The sequence below is a fragment of the Ixodes scapularis genome, unplaced genomic scaffold, assembly GCF_016920785.2.
Source record: "Ixodes scapularis isolate PalLabHiFi unplaced genomic scaffold, ASM1692078v2 PGA_scaffold4__175_contigs__length_147842914, whole genome shotgun sequence".
NCBI lineage: Eukaryota > Metazoa > Arthropoda > Arachnida > Ixodida > Ixodidae > Ixodes > Ixodes scapularis.
Window position 1 is genome coordinate 56,729,002 of NW_024609879.1, and position 22,542 is coordinate 56,751,543.

Here is a 22,542-nt window from a genome sequence, read left to right on the forward strand (position 1 = left end):
TTTGGGGTGCGGGAATTGGGAGGGATGGGGGGTCAAAGTGCATGAGCATATTATAGGGTCGGTTGGATTTCTGCGAAAGAGGGGGTGGAGGGTGAAGTCCCACGAGCCCCTTGGTGACTAAGAGTGGTTTTAGCGGATCTTAGGCAAGGACTGCGTTGCTGGCGGGATCTTACACCGTCGCTTAGAGCATAGATCGAGCACGCTCACATAAGGCCCGCAATCCCTAGCGTACGCTCTACTGAAACGTTCTAGTACTCTGAAAGATCTGCATTTGCGGCATATAAAAGTCAGCACAACGCGCGCAGACCCAGGACTTTTCGGTAATGTTTACCATAAGCGATCGTTTTGGCAAACCAGCAGCTCGGTTTTTTTCGTACACATTTTATAAACATTGAACACTACCTGCAACTGAGCACATGGGCACGGAGGAATATGTGACGTCTGCTATTTACGCGCCTCGTGTATTTCGCTATCCATCAAATACATTCATCTCGTTCGATTGCAGTCGAAACCTTTTCGACCGATCCGGTGGAGCCAATGTCTTTGTCGCTGCAGATTTTATCTTCCCGTCGGTACGGTGAAAAATCTTCCTTTTCGCATCGCTGTTCGTACAGTCCACAGCGCAGCAAGATGGCATCACATTGCCGCCGATGTCGTGGTACAAAGAAACAATAAGAAACCTGCGGCAGGGCCGTAATCAACGGTGCCTCTGCAATACCACGCTCGAAAATGGCGCCGATTTAGAGGAGACCACTGAATCGCGTACGATCACGGGAAAGCAACGATCACGTGTTGTGCCCGATCCAATTGAAGCGATAAGGAAGATACATTTCTACAGGGGAAGGTGCTGGGTGTGAGGAATTTTTTACCCATTTCAGACAATAGTTTGCGCTACATTTGAGTTTCTATTCATTTATTGTACTATCGCGGACAGTATGAGCTGAAACAGCGCTCCGGCCTGTGCACGGTAATACCTGCGGCGCCCGTCGCAACGCTCTCTGAACACGGCGCACCCTGAGGCCGAGAAAATTATCACTTGCGCTCACTGCGCCGCTACGCTCTTCCGGCCGTCTGCTAGTGAAAATACTGGCCGACGGAACCACCATCACGATGCCTGTGCCGTATAGCCTAATGTTCACGTTTTCAGCTAACATGCACTTCAGTGCATTTCAAGAAAGCGCCGAAGTGGACAATGCGTTGTCACGCTCGTATCTTTTTGAGGAGCGCTGCCTGACGAAGCTGCCTTGGCCCTCAAAAGAAGCCGATCTTAATATCATCGAAAACATTTGGAGGCGCATCAAGGTAGCCATGTCACGGCGTCCCCCTCCACCGCGCCACTGCCCACAAATTGTGGAAAGCAATGGGAGGTGAATGGGAGTGGCTTCGGGCTGAGCCAGACTTCGTGGCCGCGCTCTATGATTTCTTACCAGACAGGATGAGAGCCGTGGTCGCGGGTCAGGGGAGATTGACGCGGTATTAAATTATTTTGTAAGTTTTACTGCACCTCAGGACCCCCTGAACTGGACTTCTGCCGATTGGAACAAAACTTGATGCTACGGTTGCGCGACACACTGTTTGACGCCGTTAACCACGCATACTTCCTGAGCGGTGCCTCCTTTATCCCGATCTTCTTGCATAGTGCAGTTGAAATTCCACGCCGACTGTTAAAATTTTGTGTCTGACAATTTTCTCTGCAAATATTATTTATATTAAGTTTCAATCTCCTTCTCCTGGCAAATACATGACTGTTTCTCTCACTTTATTAATACTAAGAATTTGTTAACGAAAAACCTGGTGTCTTGTCAACAGCTTGTTTTGTTTGAAACAAACACGTCGGCCCAGTAATAAAGAAATGATAATTTTGACCCTTTTCGTACCAATCAAGTTTACAAAACCTTCTCAGTAACATGTATACGCTCACCGTTTTTTATTTTAAACATCTGCGATCAATCCGGCTCTAAATACCTTGGAGCCGGATTAAATCCGGCATACAGATTTTGGCCAATATTTTGCGATGTCCTACTTTGCGCATGCACCTATAATCCAACAAAAACCACCTGCAACGTCTTTTGATGTGACTTTCAAAAACAATAATCGCAGCTGAAATTTAAGACACTTGAATATTTTTTCTTCACCAGTCAGCGCTTTTTCTACGGGACTCTGCGCGATAGAGTAAAGTAAATCAATTCCAAACGAGAGACGACAAGTGTAATATATTGTTTCCCCCGCCGCCCTACCACACACATGCCCGCTGTCGCACCCGCCCTCTCGCTTGCAGACCGCCGGAAGAGCGCAGTGGCGCAACGAGCGCAAGTGAGAATTTATTTCGTACTCAGGGTGCGCCATGTGTGCGGAGCAAGGCGACAGGCGGCGCAGGTAGTACCGTGCGGCGGCCGGAGCGGTGTTTCATGCGTTTACGGATTCAGGTTTAATGTCTGTCACTGTATATGCTGAAGGGCGCGCGCCTTACTGTGAAGCCCACATTAGTTTGCATTTGATATTGTTTAGTTCCATACGCCATTTTCGCAAAAAAAAAAAAGAATATTTACAAAATAAAAAGACGCGGCAAGAAATACAGGCGTCAAACATACATTCTGATTCGCAGAAGCTGAAGGAACTTCTGCTACGAACAAAATAAACAAAAGCAAAAACTTGAATTGACTCAAAACACTGAAATGTAAACAGAGATTGGTGGAAGATAAAATAATCAAGTATAGTGGTGACATCTGCTGTAAGGTGGTTGCAGTCGTTGGGCATACCTAGGATGAATGAGTGAAGAAACGTGTTCGTTTGACAGCGTGTTACTACAACTTTATTCTTATGGTACAGAAAATAAGAGTAATAGGTAGTCAATGTAAAGAAATCGTCTTGTAATGACTGATGATACACTTTATGCAACAGGCAAAGTCGAAAAAGCTCTCTACGCAATGACAAACAGGGTAACAACAAACTGAACTTCATTGATGATATGCTGTCTGTTTGATTGTAATTAGACAGAAGGAAAAGAACGGTGTTATTTTGAAATAGTTCAAGAGCTTTATGTAGAACGGTTTGGTTAGGACCCTAAATCAATGCTGCGTATTCTAATTTAGACCGTGCAAAAGTGTCATAAAGGCGACGTTTTAAGTTAAATGGGGCCGTTCTGAAGTTCCGTAGCATGCTTTCTAAGATGCAGTTAGCGTTGGCGATTATCACATAAATAGGAGTTTGCAGGTTAAATTTGATTATATAATAACTAGTTAACTTTCTGCGTTTACGGATTTAGGTTTAATGTCTGTCACTGTATATGCTGAAGGGCGCGCGCCTTACTGTGAAGCCCGCATTAGTTTGCATTTGATATGGTTTAGTTCCATGCGCCATTTTCGCACAAAAAATTAATATCATTTAGATCAGATTCTAAAAGGCCTTGAACGTCCCATCATCATAAACCTCTCAATAAATTACACTGTCATCCGGGTATGTATGCATGGAGCAAGGAACACAACCTGGTATATTATTATTGAGCATTAGAAAAAGAAGCGGGCCTAAAACGGAACAATAGGATGCCCCGAATGCCACATTAGTTAGAGAATAATTACTACCATTTACAGTTGTATATTGAGAGCGGTCGGTAAGAAAGCTCTCAAGGCAGCTGAACAAATTGAAAAAATAGGTTTAATGACGACAGTTTAAGTATTCGTAACTCATGACTTACCATGCCAAATGCTTTATGTAAATCTAGAAAAATACAGTCAGCCTGACCATTATTGCTCAGTATAGCATACAATGAGTGGGTTAAATAATGCAACTGCGGCTCACACCAAAGTGAGTGATGTAAGTGATATTGAGCAGGGGTGAAAAAGAGTTTTATGCTAGGTAAATAAATATTTGAGAGTTCAATATGTGCTTTGTGATTTTAAAAAAGAATAATTGAAGGTGAAATTGGACGATAATTGAATAGGGGAGTCGTGTTACCGGGCTTAAGCAGTGGAACTACCTTGGAAGCTTTCCATTTTATTGGCAGCGTGCCACATTCAAAAGATTTATTGAAAAGTTGGCAAAAAAATTAGTACAATGTAGCTTGTCTTAGAGAGCTTGAGGTAATATTATCACTTCCACATGACTATTATTATTTCAAAGAAACAATTAACTTCCCATTTCCAGCAGGCTTCACAGCAACCGGAAACATCGGGCCAAAACGAGAGCGTGTAACGTCAGAAAATGCATTTCCATCACCTACAAAAAAAAAAAAAAACTACTTGGAAAAAGAAAAAAAAAAGTTCACACGGAAGGATATCCTGCGGGCGGGACTAGCGTACTAGACTCAACGTTAAAAGAAATTAGGTCGCCTTTAATCATGCTAACGGTCCTCCAGAACTATTTAGGTTCATTTAACAATAAACACAGTTAAGTGTGTGTTTTTTTTTAAATTTCTTTGACGTCAGCTACAGCCTGAGCATAATCGGTCTTAACCGCAAAGTATGCCTCTTGCCGATCAATCAACTTACGTAATTTGGCTAAACAAGGAAGTCCTAGTCTGTTATTGGAAATATGTCTTAGAGTTTTATTAACTGATAATACCAAGGGGCTCTTTCATCAGATTGAATACGCCTGACGGGTACATACGCTTCGGTCAGTTCGTTCACTTTTAATCATAACAATCCCTATTTCTTCTGCTCGCTTCACAAATCAAATCGTAGCCGATATATATCCAAATAACTGGAGAGATATTGGTTAATAAAACCAAAATTGGCTTTATAGTTTTAGGAAATAAGCTTCACTTTTTTAATATTTATTGGGAGAGCAACTTTGAGATCAAAATTTAACAGTGAATGATCGTTTAAGCCCGGGAGATATGTAATGAAAGACAGAAGCTCGATGTGTATCGGCATAATTAATTCAGTTTTGTTCGCTGTCTCAGTGGAATACTTTGTTGGTTTCGCTACCAGCTGTGTAAGGTTAAAGCGCGGACACATATCCAAATATTGTTAACTTACAAGAATGGAAAGTTGGGCTAGTAGGTAATAATCCATATTGAAAAACAGCGCGAAAAACACAGGGACAAAGAGAAGAGAACACGGAGGACACGGCGCGGTGTGTTTTCTTCTTCGTCCTTTGCGTTCTCTTCCCTTTGTCCATGTGTTTTTCGCGCTGTTTTTTAATATGGATATTGTTAACACTGAGTTGAAACAGGTTGAGCAACAGAAGGTGGGTCAGACCACCTAATATCTGAGAGAATGAAATATCCTAATAAATAAATAAGATAACTAGGATATTGACAAAAATAGAATTAATAACGTCATGCAAATCATGAATAAATGTCATTGCGATGTTTGGGAGTGGTAAAGGTGCTGAGTCGATTTTTTTCTGTTATTTAAGGTGATACAAACCCACACCATTTCTAGATCGGAAAGAACACTTACACCGAAGGAGGGTATATGCACGGCGATACGGCTACGAGTGGGCCACCACCATGTTTACCGCTTTTGTCAAAACGATATGTTACATTTTATGTTTTATAGACTTTAGAAGTTTCAGAGCTGTAAACATTTTTACTGAGACATGTTTCTGTAAAAAAATAAACAAATCAGATCTGCTCTCTTTAAACTTAAGACAGTGTTAAATCGATCCCGTTTAAAGGCATCGTATTGTAACTTTAAGTTAACGCTTACGTTTTAGTAGGGAACGTGACAAAAGAGCACATGTCAAAACAGAACACGACAAAACATTACGGTCAAATCAACACCTGTCAAAACAGGACGTTGTTAAAATAGCACTCGAGAAAAGACACTACCTCCATTCAAAATAGGGACAAAAAAAAAAAAAACACATGCCGAAACAGCACAGCGTAAAAACGTCACATCGACAAAAGAACCCCCCCTCCCCACACACAGACACGTTGTTGATTACGGGCTTTATGTCGCAAAGCAACTATGGCCATACTGCGCCAAGCTTGGTTAGTTGAAACATGCTCAGAACTCTTAACGTATATACATATATATTGTGACGATGAAGACGACGACGCTGCGGCAGTGGTGTGCATTACTATCGCGCGCTCGGCCCACATGCACGGCCCACATGCATTAATTCGGCTTTAATTGAGGACATCTATGTCTTCTCCTGCCGGCCCCGCATCTCCGTAACATTTGGTGGGGGTGCGGGGTACCGATCATCTCGTTCATCTCCATCAACCTTGGCGCCGTCTATGGAAGCGCTGATCTCCAGCCCATAGCCCCCACCTCAATTAAGCCACAAAGACAGGATAACATGAAGAACTGACAGAAGCAAGCGAGGAACCATCAAGAGTGTAACATGGTGACTTGAGAACGCGTTTGCGAGACGATCCTTGTGACGACTGAGACCTACCGGAATCGACAATCCCCTGCCCCTTCCCCAGCCCAATCTTGTAACGGCATGACGGACGTTTCCCAGCCAGGACAGTGTCGTCGCGGGGCTGTGAATGGTGCAGAGGTTGGTGATGCTGCAGAGCGTCTTCCGGCCATGGAACTGCGGCAGGTTCTCAGATTTTGTGGCAGGCCGCAGTGCTTCGTCCATCTGTGTCTTCATCTGTTTCTGTTGTGTGTGCGTGCATGTTTTCCTTCTGTTTCTTTTTTTGTTCGTCGTCTGGGTCGTGCTCGGCTAAGGAGGGGGATAATGTGACGATGAAGACGACGACGCTGCGGCAGTGGTGTGCGCTACTATTGCAGGATAGGCCCGCGTGCACGGCCCTGCCACCATTAAATCATTCGGCCTCATTATGCGAACATCCATGTCTTTTCCTGCCGACCCCGCATCTTTGTGAAAAAATATAAAATTGATATCTATCTATTTTCTTCAGGATTCTGACTTTGTGTTAATGACACGCCAATAGAGTGTGCATATTTGTAACGTGCGCAATATTGTATTAGGTATATATAGCTATCATTGGCAAGATACAAATAATTTGTATCCCCTTGAATATTTTAATATTTAGTGGGAGATGCAATGGTAGGTAGTTAATCATAGTTTGCCTCAGTGCGTTATCGCTCCAAGTGAGCTACATTACAGAGGTCATTATTCTTTCATAAAAATACTACTCTGCGACTTACAATTTACAAACATAACAAAAGACAAGAATGAAGTGTTTAACAGTACTCTTCATTAAATTTGCACTCTCTTTTCACGTTGTGTTTACATAGCGAAAGAAAAGCTGCAGCCTAACAGAGTGTCAATAAAGGGTTTTGTGTCACAGTTGCATAGTATTACAATTCGTAGCTTCTCAGAGATCCTTGAGTAGGGCCTCGAGCCTGACGCAGCACATCCTCTCTGGCGGTATATCACTACGCATACCGTTACTTCGGAGAATTTGCGAGTCAAATGCGTTACACAAAAAACCATGGATATAAGCATCTAACCATTAGTGAATGTGAGTGAATTCAACGGTTGAAAATGGGACCGTACAGCCCAATTAAGAAGACAGAATTAAAAAAAAGTTTCACAGTATGAGGCCACCGTTTACAATTGTCGTTTATAAGAAAAACGGTCTAGTAAGTTTCAAATTGTTACCACTGTATTTTTCTGTCGCTATCAACCTTCCATTCTCCGGAGCTGGTATGGCACATAGAATATTTAACGCCACAGGCTATGTTGTCAATGTGCTTTCTTGACGCTGTGCGGCTTTCGTTTTTTTTTTTTTTTCTTCTTCGCTGTGCTGTTTTTGTAGCTTCTCTTTTGTTGATGTGGTGTTTTGAAGGTGCGCTTTTCTGTTACGAACTATTTTAACACATGCTCCTTTGTCTAAGTCTTGTTTTGACGCTCTGTTGTTTTGACGAGTGCTGTTTTGACGGCGTTCTTCTGTAGTGTATTGTTATGTCGTATGCTGTTTTTCTTAGTGCCGGTTTTGTAAAATGGAGCATTCCTTGCTCTTTGTTTTTCAGTTTCTTTGCTTACAATACAAGAAACCTATACCAATAACAATAGCAGGACACAGAACGACCGTAAAGCGTAGCAAGCAGCTAATATGCGTGTAAGCTTATAAAATTTTGAAAAATAGTAAACGACTGTACGTGCTGTCAACCCGGAGCAAAAAAAAAAAAAAAAAAAAAAAGAAGTACGAAAATCAAGGCAAAAGTAAGCGGGAGCTCAACCTATACGCGACTTTCAGCTCTTCCTGTTGTCTTAAATTACACTTTGCTTCACGTGCTTCTGCGAGGAAAGCCGTGGCAGCAAAAAGGTCCCGAGCTTACCTTCCCCCCCAACATAAACGCAAAGGAACGTAAGGAACAACGTGGGGGGACAAAGCTTTCAGCGCCAACGCAATAACGGCTTGGTACCGTAGGCCGCCTTCCCTGATCCGTGTCCTATAATAAGTTGCATTGTGTGGGGCCTTATTTTTTCTAGTTCAGCTAAATAGTCCTGTTTTTGTCTCGGCGTTCCGCATGAGCTCTTGACAGAAGTTTATGAAGAACCATGCAACTAAGCCTGTTTTCGTTGGACGCCGGAATTCCTTGCTATTTTAAATTTAAAAAAAAGAAAATGTAAACATTGTTTGGCACTGGTCAAATAAAGTTTCGTGTCTAAGTTTATTGAATTTAGAAATAAAGCGAAACATTAGCCTAATTTTTTGCCTTCTAAAATGACTGTAGATGTACTATTAGTTACGGAAGAATATAAGAATAGATTCATTGGAGGCACAAACATGCATTACTTAGCGTCAAAATACAACTCAGTTCATAATTTTCCTTAATAAAGCTCCCATAGAATCAAGAAAACCTCTTTTATAGCTTGATTAGAATTTCTGACTGCCTCGAGGTCGACTTTTGTTATGTCAAATATAATTTTAATGAGTTTAATATGTTAATTTTCAAACAGCGTACAATTATATTTAGTACACTATTATTCGTGTTTATTTTTTTGCCTATTCTTTGATGAAGCTTTATTGATACAATAATTTCAGTATTAAATTCTCAGTATTCTCTGCACGCCACAAGCCATGTTTTTACGTGTTCCTTACGAACCTTTCAGCCACACTCCGACGGATTCACTGATAAAACCCCAAGGAAACTATAACGACAGATTTAGAAACACCGACGCAATATTAAAGTCTGCAGCTTAAAAAAGACATCAATGAAAGCCATTTATATGGCATGGGCTACGCCATGTGTTTGCGAAGTGTTTGTTTAGCTATACGCTTCAGGCATTGGAGCTAAGCTCCAACTAAACGGAACCTAGACTTTGAACTATTTAGGGTTTATTGGTGAGTTGATGTGGTGGGCGGTAGATATGATGTTTCTCACAGTTTTGAAGGTTGACTCTCATGGGCTTTTGATTTTGCTCTTCTTTGCGAAGGAGCGTGAGAAAATCAAAAACGGCTTTCAAGAAGTATACGCGTGATTGCAAGCGCAGTATGTGGCAACCACCAGGATGCTACTGCTGGGTGAAAACTCTGCGTGCTTGGTCGCATGAAACCCAAACTGGGACGCTATGCGTTCAATAGGCATTTTGCCCAGTTACCCGAACTCCTAAAAAATGCTGGAAAGGTAGATAAGCACGTTTCGCGCGCTCACCTATTTGAATTACGTAATAGAAGTCAATAATACAAATAAGACTGAGATACAGACGTGCAAAGTGCCATATCCGTTGAATTATTTAGATTGAAACAGCTACTGCCACAGACACCAACGAGTACAGCGAGCGTTACTACACTCGAGCGTTCCCCTTTGTACTTGGCTTATTTACAGAAAGGTCCAGTGTGCATAGTACATATATGTTCACAGATCCTCGCGCTCTGTTGATACTATTTGCAAGTACAACAGGGTATGTAGTTAGCAGATTTCTTCATTTCAGTGAAAATATAGGCTCAGCAGGTATATTCTGCTAGGAAATCTAAAAAAAAACAAACGTACAAACGCCGACGTATGCAAGGTTGTCATACACATTTACATTGGGGTGGGTTTGTCTCCCTAAAGTAACCATGAAATGAAATATTTTTTTTTTTTGCAGAGACTAAAACACGTGTTATCACAATCTATTTTTTTGCGGCGGAGTTTCCACAACGACGGTTATAAAAATACTACATTGGAAACATGCGGTATTATAGGGTGCTCAACTGACAACAAAGAGAGAAAACTCACATTTCACCATAAACTAGGTCTACGATAATATTTTATGAATAAAAAAATCACTGCTATTAAACAAAAGTAAAAAGTCTCTTCTTTTACTTTTTCTTTTGTCTCACGGTGCAGGGTGCGATACGGGCTTCGGGCACTTGCTGGCCAAGCGGTTGGCAAAGGAGGGCTTCTATGTATTTGCCGGCTGTCTGTTCTCTGACGGTGCCGATGCCAAGGAACTGAGGTCTTTGCCAAACGTACACGTTCTTCAGCTGGACGTCACCAAGGAAGGCCAGGTAGAGCTCGCCTTGGAAGAGGTCAAAAAGAGCTTGGGATCCAGAGGTAAATGTATTCCAATCAAGAGGATTATAAATGAAAACGTCTACTTTGTCGCGTTCAGCTGATCTTTTTTTTTTTTGTTACACGATTTGACCTCTTAAAGAAGGCGGGTTGCCCTCACCCCTCCTGTTGCGTTCTATTAATTCAAAAGATTGAGGGTGGTTCGTCCCGGAGTGGAATGGTACCGATCGCGCGTTATCTTCAAAGCAGTTCATGCAGTGCTACAATTCTTATAGAAGAAGTTCCCATACTTTGGGTGCCTTCATGTGCGCTTTGGCTAGGCTGATGACATCCGGCCATCCTTTTTCACGAACGGTGCCTTCATCTTTTGTTTCAACGCGCGTGGAAAGCATCTGTCGGTACGGGTCCCGGGCGTTCACTGTGCACGGCGACATTTTGTTTAGGGCTATTTTGCTGTACGTTTGCTTGAGCGCGTAGTGTCGGCAGGGGATACTACGAAAAATCTCATCAGAACAAACGGAAGCGTATTGAGGCACCCTACACGTACTAAGTATCCTTGATAATATACACTGGAGTCCTACTAAGGTAGACAAAGGCATATGCGTTGACACATGACTTTGTCTCATCCTGCAGTTGGAGTTGCTATCGTATGGAATGACAAAATGGGTAGAGCGGTGCTATCGCGCTGTCTATAAACAAGACCCCACGAGGCGTGGGGCCGTTCTCTACAAGAGGTATGTGGATTTCGTGTGCTCAGGATCACAAGTCTCGTGAAGCAAAGCTTCTGTGCATGTGCCCTATAGATAGCTTCGGTAGCGTCGCCCTGTGACGCCGGGGCCGCGTGTTGCTGTATAAGTTATACCATATACATGGTGTTTTCTTTTCATTCGAACAATTTTCTTTAAGGTAGCGAATGTTAGACAAGTACCGTCTTCACCGGATATTTTTAGGCTTGGCGGGCATTAGATTCAAAATTAATCGTCAGGGTAAATTGACTAATTAACTAAACTTCGTTGATTAACGTTTAGGTTCTAGGTTTTAGTTGTTATATTGTAAATTCAGTATCGTTTAAAATCACTGTCGGATGCCAGATTAATTGAACAAGTTTGAGATAAAGTAACGCCCTTTTATAATACAAAATTCAATCAACTATCAGTGTTCTTTTGTTTTTTGCTTGATTTAAACGTTTCAAGCGAAAACAGCGCCGTAATCACTGCCCACGTGATGGTTCGAAGAGTGACAAAGTGGTTTCATTTTGCGTCACCATTTCTATTGTCGGCGCATTCATCAGCAACATGCTGCCGAGATAGTGACGGCATGATTGATATGACTTCGTCACTCTTTGAAGCTTTATTGTGGGCAGGGCGTGGGGCGATCTTGCTGAGCGCAATTTTTAAATCGGGCGGAAAAAAAGGGGAAAATTGTTTCGATCGTATAGTAAAAGCCACTACCGTTTCGCATTTCCTAAAACGTTTTTCCACCGTTAATAGTAACTGCCATCTATATTGTAATTCTAAAATCACCACTAAACCTCATGATTGAAAAGAATCGATTAACAAATATTAGTTAATTACTTAACTCACCATAAAGATTATTTCCTCATCCAATGTCCACCGAGTTTGATAAATACATGGCAAAGACGGCATTCCTGTTAATCTCACTTCCTTTGTAAACAAACGAATATATCTCCGAAATAAAATCAAGGGGTATAAGGGGGATGGGGTATACACAAAAAGAATGTCTCCCGTGTAGCGAAACTCAAAGCATATGTAGAACCATTGCGCCGCGGTGGTGCTGTCGAGGCCTATAAAATGATAGCCCTAAACAATAGGCCCAAAAAGTTTTTTTTTTTATTTACCATAATTACAAAGCTTTCGAGCCTACACTCTTGGCCTTGCTCACTACTCTGTCCTAGGAAAGCGGCCGTAGTGATGAAAGGTGCAATGAAATAATGAAGAGAATCACAGTTTACACTATCAGCTCCCAGTGTCTGATGGCCAAACAAGTGCTATCGCATATAAAACACAAGGCGGCGCCGCATTCTCGGGACTCCTTTGATTCAAATGATGACAACACACGTGCAGAAAGTTTGCGAATGCCGTGACTTTGCGCTTTGTCACAGCGCGATTGACCCCATTGGCTCGCACCGTCTGCTACAGCTTACGTAAGGGGAAACCAAGTATACCAGTGTTTTGCCGGCAAATGACCCTGACTCGAAATTGATAATTGAGAATTCAGTATAGTAGACACTGTACACGTTACTGGTCACAGCACAATGCTGTCCAAGGGCAGTTTAAATAACATGTGTTTAAATGCCATTTGATGAATCAACGACGAAGCCCACCATCATGGCTCCGACATGCAGTGATGTTAAGTAGAAAACATCACGCGGGGAGGTTTTATAAACGCTATAATGCGTTGTGCACAGCAGTGGAGTAGCCAGAAAGTAATTTCGGGGGGTGTTTCAAGGCACTGGTGCAATCGCACACGCAAAATAATATATATATATATATACAAAGTTGAAAATCCCAAGTCAGAGAAACAAAAACACGGAAGGTTTATTTCAACGTTTCGGCAAGAGTCTTGCCTTCGTCAGGAATATATATATATATATATATATATATATATATATATGAACAAATATGTGCAGATGAATTAACCGTACTGCATCCAACGAATCAGTTTCCAGGAACCCGCTGAAAGCCAAAAATTGGCGGAGCCAGGATTTGAACTCTGGGCCTCCCAATGTCCGGTCGGGTGTGCTAACCTCTACACCACTCCACCTTGGCTTTCTGGCGTTTCCTACCTGTCTTATTAATGCACAAGAAACGAAATGTATCCAATCGGAGGTGTTCTGGAAGCACACGCCGCCGCGTGGAACGCGGTACGACGCCTAGTGTCACGTGGTACGCGCTGGTTTTGCTCCAGAAATCCTCCCACTGTTTATCTCGCCCCGTGTACATGTAGTATTCTTTGTTTATGAGCTTTAGAGACACGGTATCATCATCATCTGCGAGAATCAAGAGCCACGTTATTGAGTATACAACACGGGCACTTCACATCATCGTACGTGGTCTCCGAGGAGGATATGAACAAATATGTGCAGATGAATTAACCGTACTGAATCCAATGAATCAATATATATATGTATATATATATATATATATATATATATATATATATATATATATATATATATATATATATAATATAACTCAGAAGAAAAAAAAACACTTAGTGAAAACAGCAAAAACGGGCGATTTATTGCTCGACGTTTCGGCCGGAGCCCAGCCTTCGTAAGGAAGGCCGGACTCCGGCCAAAATGTCGAAGAATAAATCGTCCGTTGTTGCTGTTTTCACTAAGGGTTTTTTTCTTCTCAGTTATATACCCACGCCTTCGGCCTCCCGCCACCAAGCCCGTTGTATATATATATATATATATATATTGTTACGGTGTTGTCGTTGAAGGAGTAGACAGTCTCTGTCGGTCGGCTTTTATTTGGAACTGCCGGGCTCAGCTCGAGCTGTCCCGCGCCCTAGCCATTTGTCTGGTGCGCTCTTTTTCTTCATCTATATAACATTACACCCCCTTTTGTTTTGCGGTCGTCCCGACCGCTATTAACAAAATATATATGTATGCTTTTTTTTTTTTTTAACGAGGGTGGTGGTGGTTTATGGGGTGGGTCGGGGGGTGTAGGGCTTCATGCGGGCGACGTGGACTACATCGGAGGCTGCTCGGCGTGGGTCAGTAGTGTCTTGCAGTTGCTGCACGTGGTATGAAAGGTCGGAGAGCTTGCGCACGACTACGTACGGGCCGATGTAGCGGTGGAGGAACTTGGTCGCCAAGCCCTGGTGACGCTGAGGTGTCCAGAGTAACACAAGGTCACCTATTTCATATGAAACGGGGCGGTCAGTCTTGTTAAACCATCGGCATTGGCCTTGCTGAGATGTACGTGTGCGTAGCCGGGCAAGTTGGCGCGCTTCTTCAGCACGACACACGAGATGTGCTACAGTGTCGGGAAGTTCGTCATTTTGACGGTAAGGTAAGAGCGTGTCCAAGAATGTGGTTGGAGTGCGATTATGGAGAAGATAAAATGGTGAATAGCAGTGAGTGTCTTGAACGGCGGTGTTGTATGCGTAAGTAACGAACGGAAGAACAGCATCCCATTGGCGTTGGTCAGACTGGACATACATGGAAATCATATCAGCAATGGTGCAATTGAAACGTTCCACCAAGCCATTTGTTTGTGGATGATATGCTGTTGCGGGTCTATGAATGGTTCCACAAAGATGTAATAGTTTTTGTATCACCTGGGAAAGAAATACTGTTCCTCGATCGCTCAGTATGTGACGAGGGGGGCCGTGTCGCAAAATCATATTGTGTAAGAGAAATTTGGCGACTTCGTCTGAGTTTGCTGACTGTAAGGCAGCGGTCTCTGCATGACGTGACAAATGGTCCATGGCAACAATGACCCAGCGGTTACCGTTGTGTGTAAGAGGAAGGGGCCCCAACAGGTCGACACCGATGCGCTCAAATGGGCAGTGAGGTGGATCGAGAGGATGTAGAAGTCCAGCTGGTGCGGTTGTTGGCCGTTTTCGTCGCTGACATTGGACGCATGATGCTACGTATTTGGAGATGTCGCGGTACATGCCGTGCCAGTAGAAGGTATTGCGCACACGCATATAAGTTTTAATGAAGCCCAGGTGTCCAGCTGTGGGGTCATCATGTAGAGCACATAAGATATCAGGTCGGAGATGTCTTGGAACGACAAAGATCAGAGTAGGACCATCTGGGTCATAGTTGCGACGATATAGTACGTCATTCTGCATTGTGTAGGGGTCAACAAGCCGTTGTTCATGGCGGGTGAGGTGGGGTTTGTTCATACAGTGGAAAATCTGTTGTAAGTGTGGGTCTCTCCTTTGTTCCACAGCAAAATCCAAACTTGAGGTCAAAGCTATTGCGGCAACGGCAGCTGAGGGAGTTTCTGGGGAGGGTGAGATGGGACTCCGAGATAAGCAGTCAGGCGCGTCGTTTTGTTTTCCGGACTTATAGAATATGGAGACGTCGTACTCTTGGAGTTTCAGTGCCCATCGTCCCAGACGTCGAGAAGGAACTTTCAAGTTTGATAACCAGCACAGAGCGTGGTGGTCAGTAACCACTTTAAACGGACGCCCAAATATATAAGGTCTAAACTTGCCGACTGCCCAAATTACGGCAAGGCATTCTTTTTCAGTGATTGTGTAATTTATCTCTGCGTTGGACAAAGTTCGGCTTGCATATGCGATGACATGTTCGTGAGCGTCTTGCTTTTGCATCAGTACCGCACCAAGTCCATAACCGCTAGCATCGGTGTGAAGTTCGATATCAAGAGCAGGGTGAAAATGTGACAAGACTGGCTTGGTGGTCAATTCGTCTTCAGTGTTGCGAATGCATCCTCTTGATCTTGAGACCATACGAACGGTCGATCTTTTTTGAGGAGAGAGTTTAAAGGAGCAGAAATGGCAGTAAATCCGCGAATAAATCGTCGGAAATATGAACAGAGTCCAAGGAATGAACGGAGTGCCTTAACTGTTGCGGGGCGTGGAAAGTCGGTAACAGCGCGGGGTTTCTCTGGGTCTGGTGATATTCCGTGACGGCTGACGACATGTCCAAGAATTTTGATTTCTCGTGTACCAAAAAGGCACTTTTTAGAGTTGAGTTGAAGGCCGGCGTTTCGGAAGCATTCTAAAACAGTTGTCAATCGAGATAGATGTTCGGAAAAAGTGGACGAAAATACGACAACGTCATCCAGGTAACACAGACATGTTGTCCAGCGCAACCTGCGTAGTAGCGAGTCCATCATAGGTTCGAAAGTTGCAGGAGCATTGCATAAGCCAAATGGCATGACTCGAAACTGGTAAAGTCCATCGGGTGTTACGAACGCTGTCTTTTCTCGATCTTTTTCGTCAACGTTAATTTGCCAGTAGCCCGAGCGCATGTCAATCGACGAAAAATAGTTGGCGTCATGTAACGTATCAAGGGCATCATCGAATCGCGGAAGGGGATAAACATCTTTTTTGGTAATTTTGTTGAGTCGTCTGTAGTCAACGCAAAAACGCCATGTGCCATCTTTCTTTTTCACAAGCACTACGGGAGAAGACCAGGGACTTGTAGATTCTTCAATTATATTTTGCTGTAACATGTCACTCACGTGTCTCTGGATGACTTCTCGTTCTGAACGTGAAACTCGATACGGACGGCTGCGTATGGGTTTTTCTGTTCCAGTAGCGATAGTGTGTTTAATGGCAGATGTTTGAGCCAGAGGCCGAGAGTTAAGATCAAAAATGTCAATGAAGGAGCATAATAGCTTGTATAGGATAACCTGCTGCTCTGGTGGCAAATCAGTGCTAACGTTTTTCCGAAGCAACTTGAAGGAGTCATGGTGATTGTCATGCATGTGGCATGCACGAGGCAGCGGATTCAGCGCGCGCCGTCGCCGACGGGTTATCGGGCTTTGTGATTGTTATATTTTTGTTACCCGTGGTGTGCGCTGATTGGTGCGACGAGAAAAAGACGAAGTGACGACGGAAGGACCGAGGCTGGAGACGGTGCACGAGGAGAGAAAAAGGAACGCGGTGGGCTGGAGCTGGTGCAAGCACGACTTCGAACCGGAATAAAACGCTTTCCCCCCAAAAAGCTGGCTCCCTGCCTTCCCGGGTCCCACGGCGCCCAAACCACAAGCCGTGACTGGCGCAGTCGACAGCGGGAGTTCAGCTACGGAACCTTGGGATGAGCGGCCAGGTCCAACACCGCACAGACGTCGCCGAGTTCAAGTAAGCCCGGATTTTTGCCTGCCACAACCGACGGAGCGGTGGGTCCGGCATACTACACGGACGTTGCCAGTTCAAGCAAGCCAGGCTTTTCGTCTACCATATGCGACGGAGCGGCGAGTCCGGAGCACAGCACGAACGGTGCTGACAGCAAGCAAACTCGGCTTTTCGGCGGCTATGCAACCTGACGCCAGGCGAGCGCTTGGCGTGACCAGTGGGACGAACGCTGCATGACGCAGCCTCAGCGCAAGAACCAACGGCAGAAAACAAGACTTCCAGTCTTCGAGAGGGACAGGAACTACTGCCTGCAAGCGGTAGAATCCGGATTTCAGTGGTGCACGGACCCTGAGACATTCCTGTCATGCATTTCCGCTGCCAGTGCTTCTGACTGCCCATCGACGACGAAGAGCTGGTCAACCTGAATTGGTGAGCGCATATGCTTGTCTATTTGGGTTGAATGATCACTCGAGCCATGTCGAAGAACTATGATTCGGGCACAGGGGAGGGTAAAATGCCTGATAAACTTAAGGAGCCTGATGACGCATCAGAGGATGAGGGGAGAACTGATTCTGAAGTGATGAACACTCGGTTGGAAATTGAAAAAATAAAGCTCGAACAAATACGGGCACAAATTGAGCTCCAAAAGTGCAGAAGGAAAATGGTGGTGGTGCAAATGGGGGGCTGGGATTACAACCAGAATCTGGGGTAGCCCACTATGCTGCACTCTTGACTAATGTGCTCAGCCGGATGCCCGGGGACAAAACCTTGGTGCCTGGTTGGTTTGAGGCGGTAGAAGTCATATTTCGATCCTTTCAGGTTCCTGACGAGATAAAAACTGTCCTGATAATGCCGTATATAGCTGACAGGGTCAGGTCAGCGATAATGTGCAGTGGCATGAAGGAACTGCCATCTTACGCTCAGCTAAAAGAACGAACTTTACGTGAGCTAAGATTATCTCTAAACGAATACAAAAGACTATTCACCACGGCAGGCAAATTGCGGGAAGAGTCCTGGGGCCAGTTCTCCGGCCGACTTAATAGCTACTTCAGTTATTATGTGAACAGTAGAAAAGTGGATACTTACGATGACTTGTTGCAACTAGTTGTCGCGGAGAGGTTGAAGGAGTCCCTCCCTAATGAAATAAAAGCATTTGTTGCCTTAAACGAAACGGGGGAGTGGCTGCGTCCCGAGGCGATAGCTAAGCTCGCTGAATGCCATCAGGAGAGTAATGCATAGAGGGTCCCAAAACCCTATCACAAGACAGACACCACTGGTGACTCTAGTCAGAGCGAGTCTATGACGCCTCCGAAAGAGAGAGGTCATACTGAGTATGTCGGCGAAACTCGACGCTGTTTCGCTTGTGGGAAACAAGGTCATCTGGCAAGAAATTGCCCTGAGACCAATCCTAAGCTAACGGCACGAGTAAAAAGACCTTTAGACTGCGAACACGCCGAGCAATCAATCGAGGTACATCATAAACTAGTATCGCTGACTGAACAACACGAAGTGCTTGACAAAGAACGATTTGTGCAACTCCGCTCAGGAGACAAGCGCTTGAATGCTAGGGTTGATTCGGGGGCAGACATTACAGTGGTTCGAAGGTCGATGGCCACCATTTTGGACGAGAATCAAAAAGGGAAGGTTCGGTTGAAGGGCGCTTTTGGCCACGAGGTGGAGGCCGATCTTATGTATGTCCCGTTTCGACTTGGTAGCAGTGCGCTTGATACTGGAGTGTATACTTTACTGTTCTGTGCTGTAACCGAGCAGCTTGCCGGAGAAGTTGACGCGTTACTCACACCTGAGGATTTAGTAGCTTTAAGAAAAGTAGAACAGAAAGTGCCCTTGGTAGATCAGGTGGATCTTCCCTGTGACGCTGCAGTATTGAAGGAAGGGCTGGTGATAGAGGCATGCGTGGCGAGCACACAGTCGGAGGGTGAAAACGGGATTGTAGAGTCTGTGGACGAGCGAAGTGACGTAAACGATTTAGAATCTGAAGGTTGCCTTCAGTTTCGAACAGAGCAAAAGAACGACGAGTCGCTGAAGCCCTTGTGGCTACAGGCAAAAAAGGGGCTCATGGAATGCAAGTGGTTGATGGAATGCTGTTCCACAAAGAAAAAATAAATGGCAGAATTGTCAAGCAGCTAGTTTTACCGGAAAGCAGGCGGAAGACAGTGTTAGAAGTAGCCCACGACAAACCAGTTGGCGGGCGTTTCGCTGGAAAGAAAACGCAACAGCGAATTAAGAATTCATTTTACTGGCCGAACATGCAGGAGCAGATTAGTAAATACTGCAAAGAATGCCATTACTGCCAGTTGAACGCGAGACCTAGAACCAGAGACTGTGTGCCTATTACCCCGCTAGTAAGACCAGAGGTTCCATTCCAGACAGTTGTAATGGATTGTATTGGACCGTGTGGGTCGCCTGTCAATTCCCGATCAGGCCAAGTTCTACTCGCTCCGAGGAAGTCACACAGGGAGCGTTATCATAGACAAATACTTTATAGATACTCAAGTTGTGCTGCGGGGGCCAAGGCTGCCTTGTGGTCCGGGTCTTCCCTGGGCTCGTTCCGCACCGCCTCTATCGTTTGTCACGGCCCTTCGAACCCTTCTCCTCGCGCACCTACTACGAGCGTCCCCTTTTCTTCTTCCACCTGGCGCCGTCTTCTACACGCAGTCCGCTCACTGTCCCCCACACTCCCCTCCCCTCAAGCTTCGGCTCCCCGAGGGCTCTGGACGACTGGTGTGGATGGGTTTTCTTTGAAGTATCCCTCGAGTTCGTCCATCTCCGCGTCGCTGGTGCCGGTGGACGCGGATGGGGCCGCAGCTGTTAAATGGGGAGCTTGTGCTGGAGGGGCCGGTGCGCGCTCGGTGGAGGGGCCGGGGGCCTGGTCTCGGCCGATGGGTATGTTTTCTTCCTCGTCGACCGGGGCAGGACATGGTGTGTTCACCCGGTCGGCTTGATCTGCGCCAAAGGCCGCTGGGGCAAGGAACTCTGGCCGGTTCCGGCGGAGTAGCTCGACTGCCGCCGCAACGGAGGCGGGACGGCCCATCTTCTTCAGAAAGTCCCCATGCCGGTGGCTGACTTCGTGGGTGTCCTGGTGGATGACAGGGACCTTGCACAGCCAGCAGGCGTCTGGGTCGTTTTCCGAAAGCGAGAAGGGCGGTACGGTATGTCCCTGGAAGGGCTGTGGGATCTGGGCGGGCAGCTGGGAAGGGTTTGGACGGGGCTGGTTTCTCCATCGCACCCTGGACACGAAGTGGACGGCCTCTTGGCCGTCCTGGGCCGTCCAGGTGGCCACGGTGTGGCGAGGTGGCTTGCACCGGGCTGGTTCTCCAGCCGCCGTCGAGACCGCTTCTCCTCGTGGGGTGGGGTCTCGTCTGCCCGCCTGGTCACTCGAGGCTCTCCGGTGCTCCACGTCTCCGCCGCCCTGCCTCTGTTGATATGATTGAGGCCAGGGTTGATCACCCCGCCTCTGCCAACCGGGTTGACCACCCTGTTGGTTGGTCCGCCTTGTTCTTCGCCAACCGGGTTGACCACCCTGTCCGTTGGTCTCGACGGTCCGCTGCCGAACGGGTTGACCACCCTGTCGGTCGTCGGACTGGCCTGTCACCTGCCGAACGGGTTGACCACCCGGTGGGTTGGGCTGGCTGGTCCTGCGTTCGAAGGGTTGACCACCCTGGGAGTTTGCCCGGCTGACTCCGCCGGTATCGCGGGAGGTGGAAGGTCGCCCTCCTGGATGGCGCCGCCCATTCTGGTTCCTCCGGGGGGGCATTTCTGGACAGAACAAGCTCTATTAACATCTTGCAAAGATTAGATCAAGTTCTAGGCCGCAGATTATAGCGCCGCGCAGAGCACCTATCGGATCTCTCACCGACGGGTTCGCGCATTGTTCGGCTGCCGCGCTTAGGCCGCGTTGCCGGTCGCGCGCGAGAGTCACGCGGAACGAAGGATTCCTCGTTTGGTTCTCGTTCATCGTCATCCCGATCACGAAGATGGTACTTTTTTAGGTCTGTGATGTGGACCGGGCCAGACTCCTCGCTCGCATTTTCCTGAGCGAGCCTGTAGGTAAGACGTGACAGTCGTGCCTTTACCACGTAGGGCCCTTCCCACTTCGGAGCAAGTGAGGCTGCGAATCCGCTCGCTGCGTTGCTCAAAGGATGGGTTCTCCTGAGGACCAAGTCACCCACCTTGTACTCCAGGTGACGATGAGTCTTATCGTACTGGGCCGCCTGTTCGATCCTTGCTGCAACGAGGTTCTCTCTGGCGTCGTGCAACGCATTCGAAAGGCGAACTTTCAACTCCGCCGCGTATTTAGAGAGTGGGCGTTCTGTCGAACCTTGGTTATTTCGTAACCCGTTCTCCAGCGGAGACGATAGCTCCTTACCCAAGTTTAGAAGCGCAGGCGTTAACCCAGTAGATCTGTTCACGGTCGTCCGGATTGCAAAACCCATCTCGACAATGTGTTCGTCCCAGTCCCTGTGTCTCTCCGTTAGTGTGATCAGCATGCTCTTCAAGTTTCGGTTCACTCTCTCAGTGATATTAGCCTGAGGATGGTATGGTGTCGTCCTTTTGTGCTTTATGTTTAGCGCCAAGCAGGAGTCAGTGAACACTCTGCTGGTAAAATAGCTAGCATTATCGCTGATGAGACACGTGGGTGTACCGAAGCGCATGAAAGTTTCCAACAACTTCTCCCAGATGCGCTCCGAGACCAGCTTCCTGAGCGGGTGTAACTCCACCCATTTTGAGAAATGATCAGTTATTACCAATAAATACTGGTTCCCACGGGGACTTTTTGGAAGTGGGCCGATGATGTCGCAAGCAACCATCTCCCACGGGTAGTGACTCACTACAGGCTGCATCAGGCCTGGGGGCTTTCCCCCTCGCGGCTTCGCTTTCTGGCAGGCTGGGCAGCTACGGGCGTATCGGAGTGTGTCCTGTCTCATCCCCGGCCAGGTCGCGACGCGACATAACTTTTGAAAAGTCTTGCTGCCGCTGCCATGACCAGCCAAAGCCGAGTCGTGGAAGTATCCGATAAACCGCCTCCGTAGCCTCCTAGGAATCACCACCCTGAACGGAGAGTCGTTCCCCTCCTCGTCGTCGATTGTTGGAATGTAGCGGAGCAATAAGCCGTCTTGACCCAGCAGGTATGAATCAATATGTTCGTTAAATTGACCGCCAGCGTTCCCGGTGTTGCTTGCTATTTCCGCAATTTTCCCCAACACCCGCTGACAAAAACCATCTGCCTTTTGGGCCTCGACAAGCTCTTCCTTGCTCACCACTTCACCCCAAGCCACGATCCTCTGTTCCCTCGTGCGGCCTCCTAACACTGCGACGAGCTCCTGTTGCATCGATCCCTCCCCGCTGT

At 46.1% G+C, this 22,542-nt stretch overlaps 1 protein-coding gene across 1 annotated transcript in view; it reads left to right on the forward strand.

The window, feature by feature from the left end:
* Positions 1 to 22,542, forward strand: part of LOC120849462 (17-beta-hydroxysteroid dehydrogenase type 6-like) — a 67,999-nt gene that overhangs the window by 10,575 nt on the left and 34,882 nt on the right. The window contains exon 2 of the mRNA XM_040221677.3: positions 10,203 to 10,409. Coding sequence (XP_040077611.1) covers positions 10,203 to 10,409 — 207 coding nt within the window. The remainder of the gene's footprint in view (positions 1 to 10,202; positions 10,410 to 22,542) is intronic.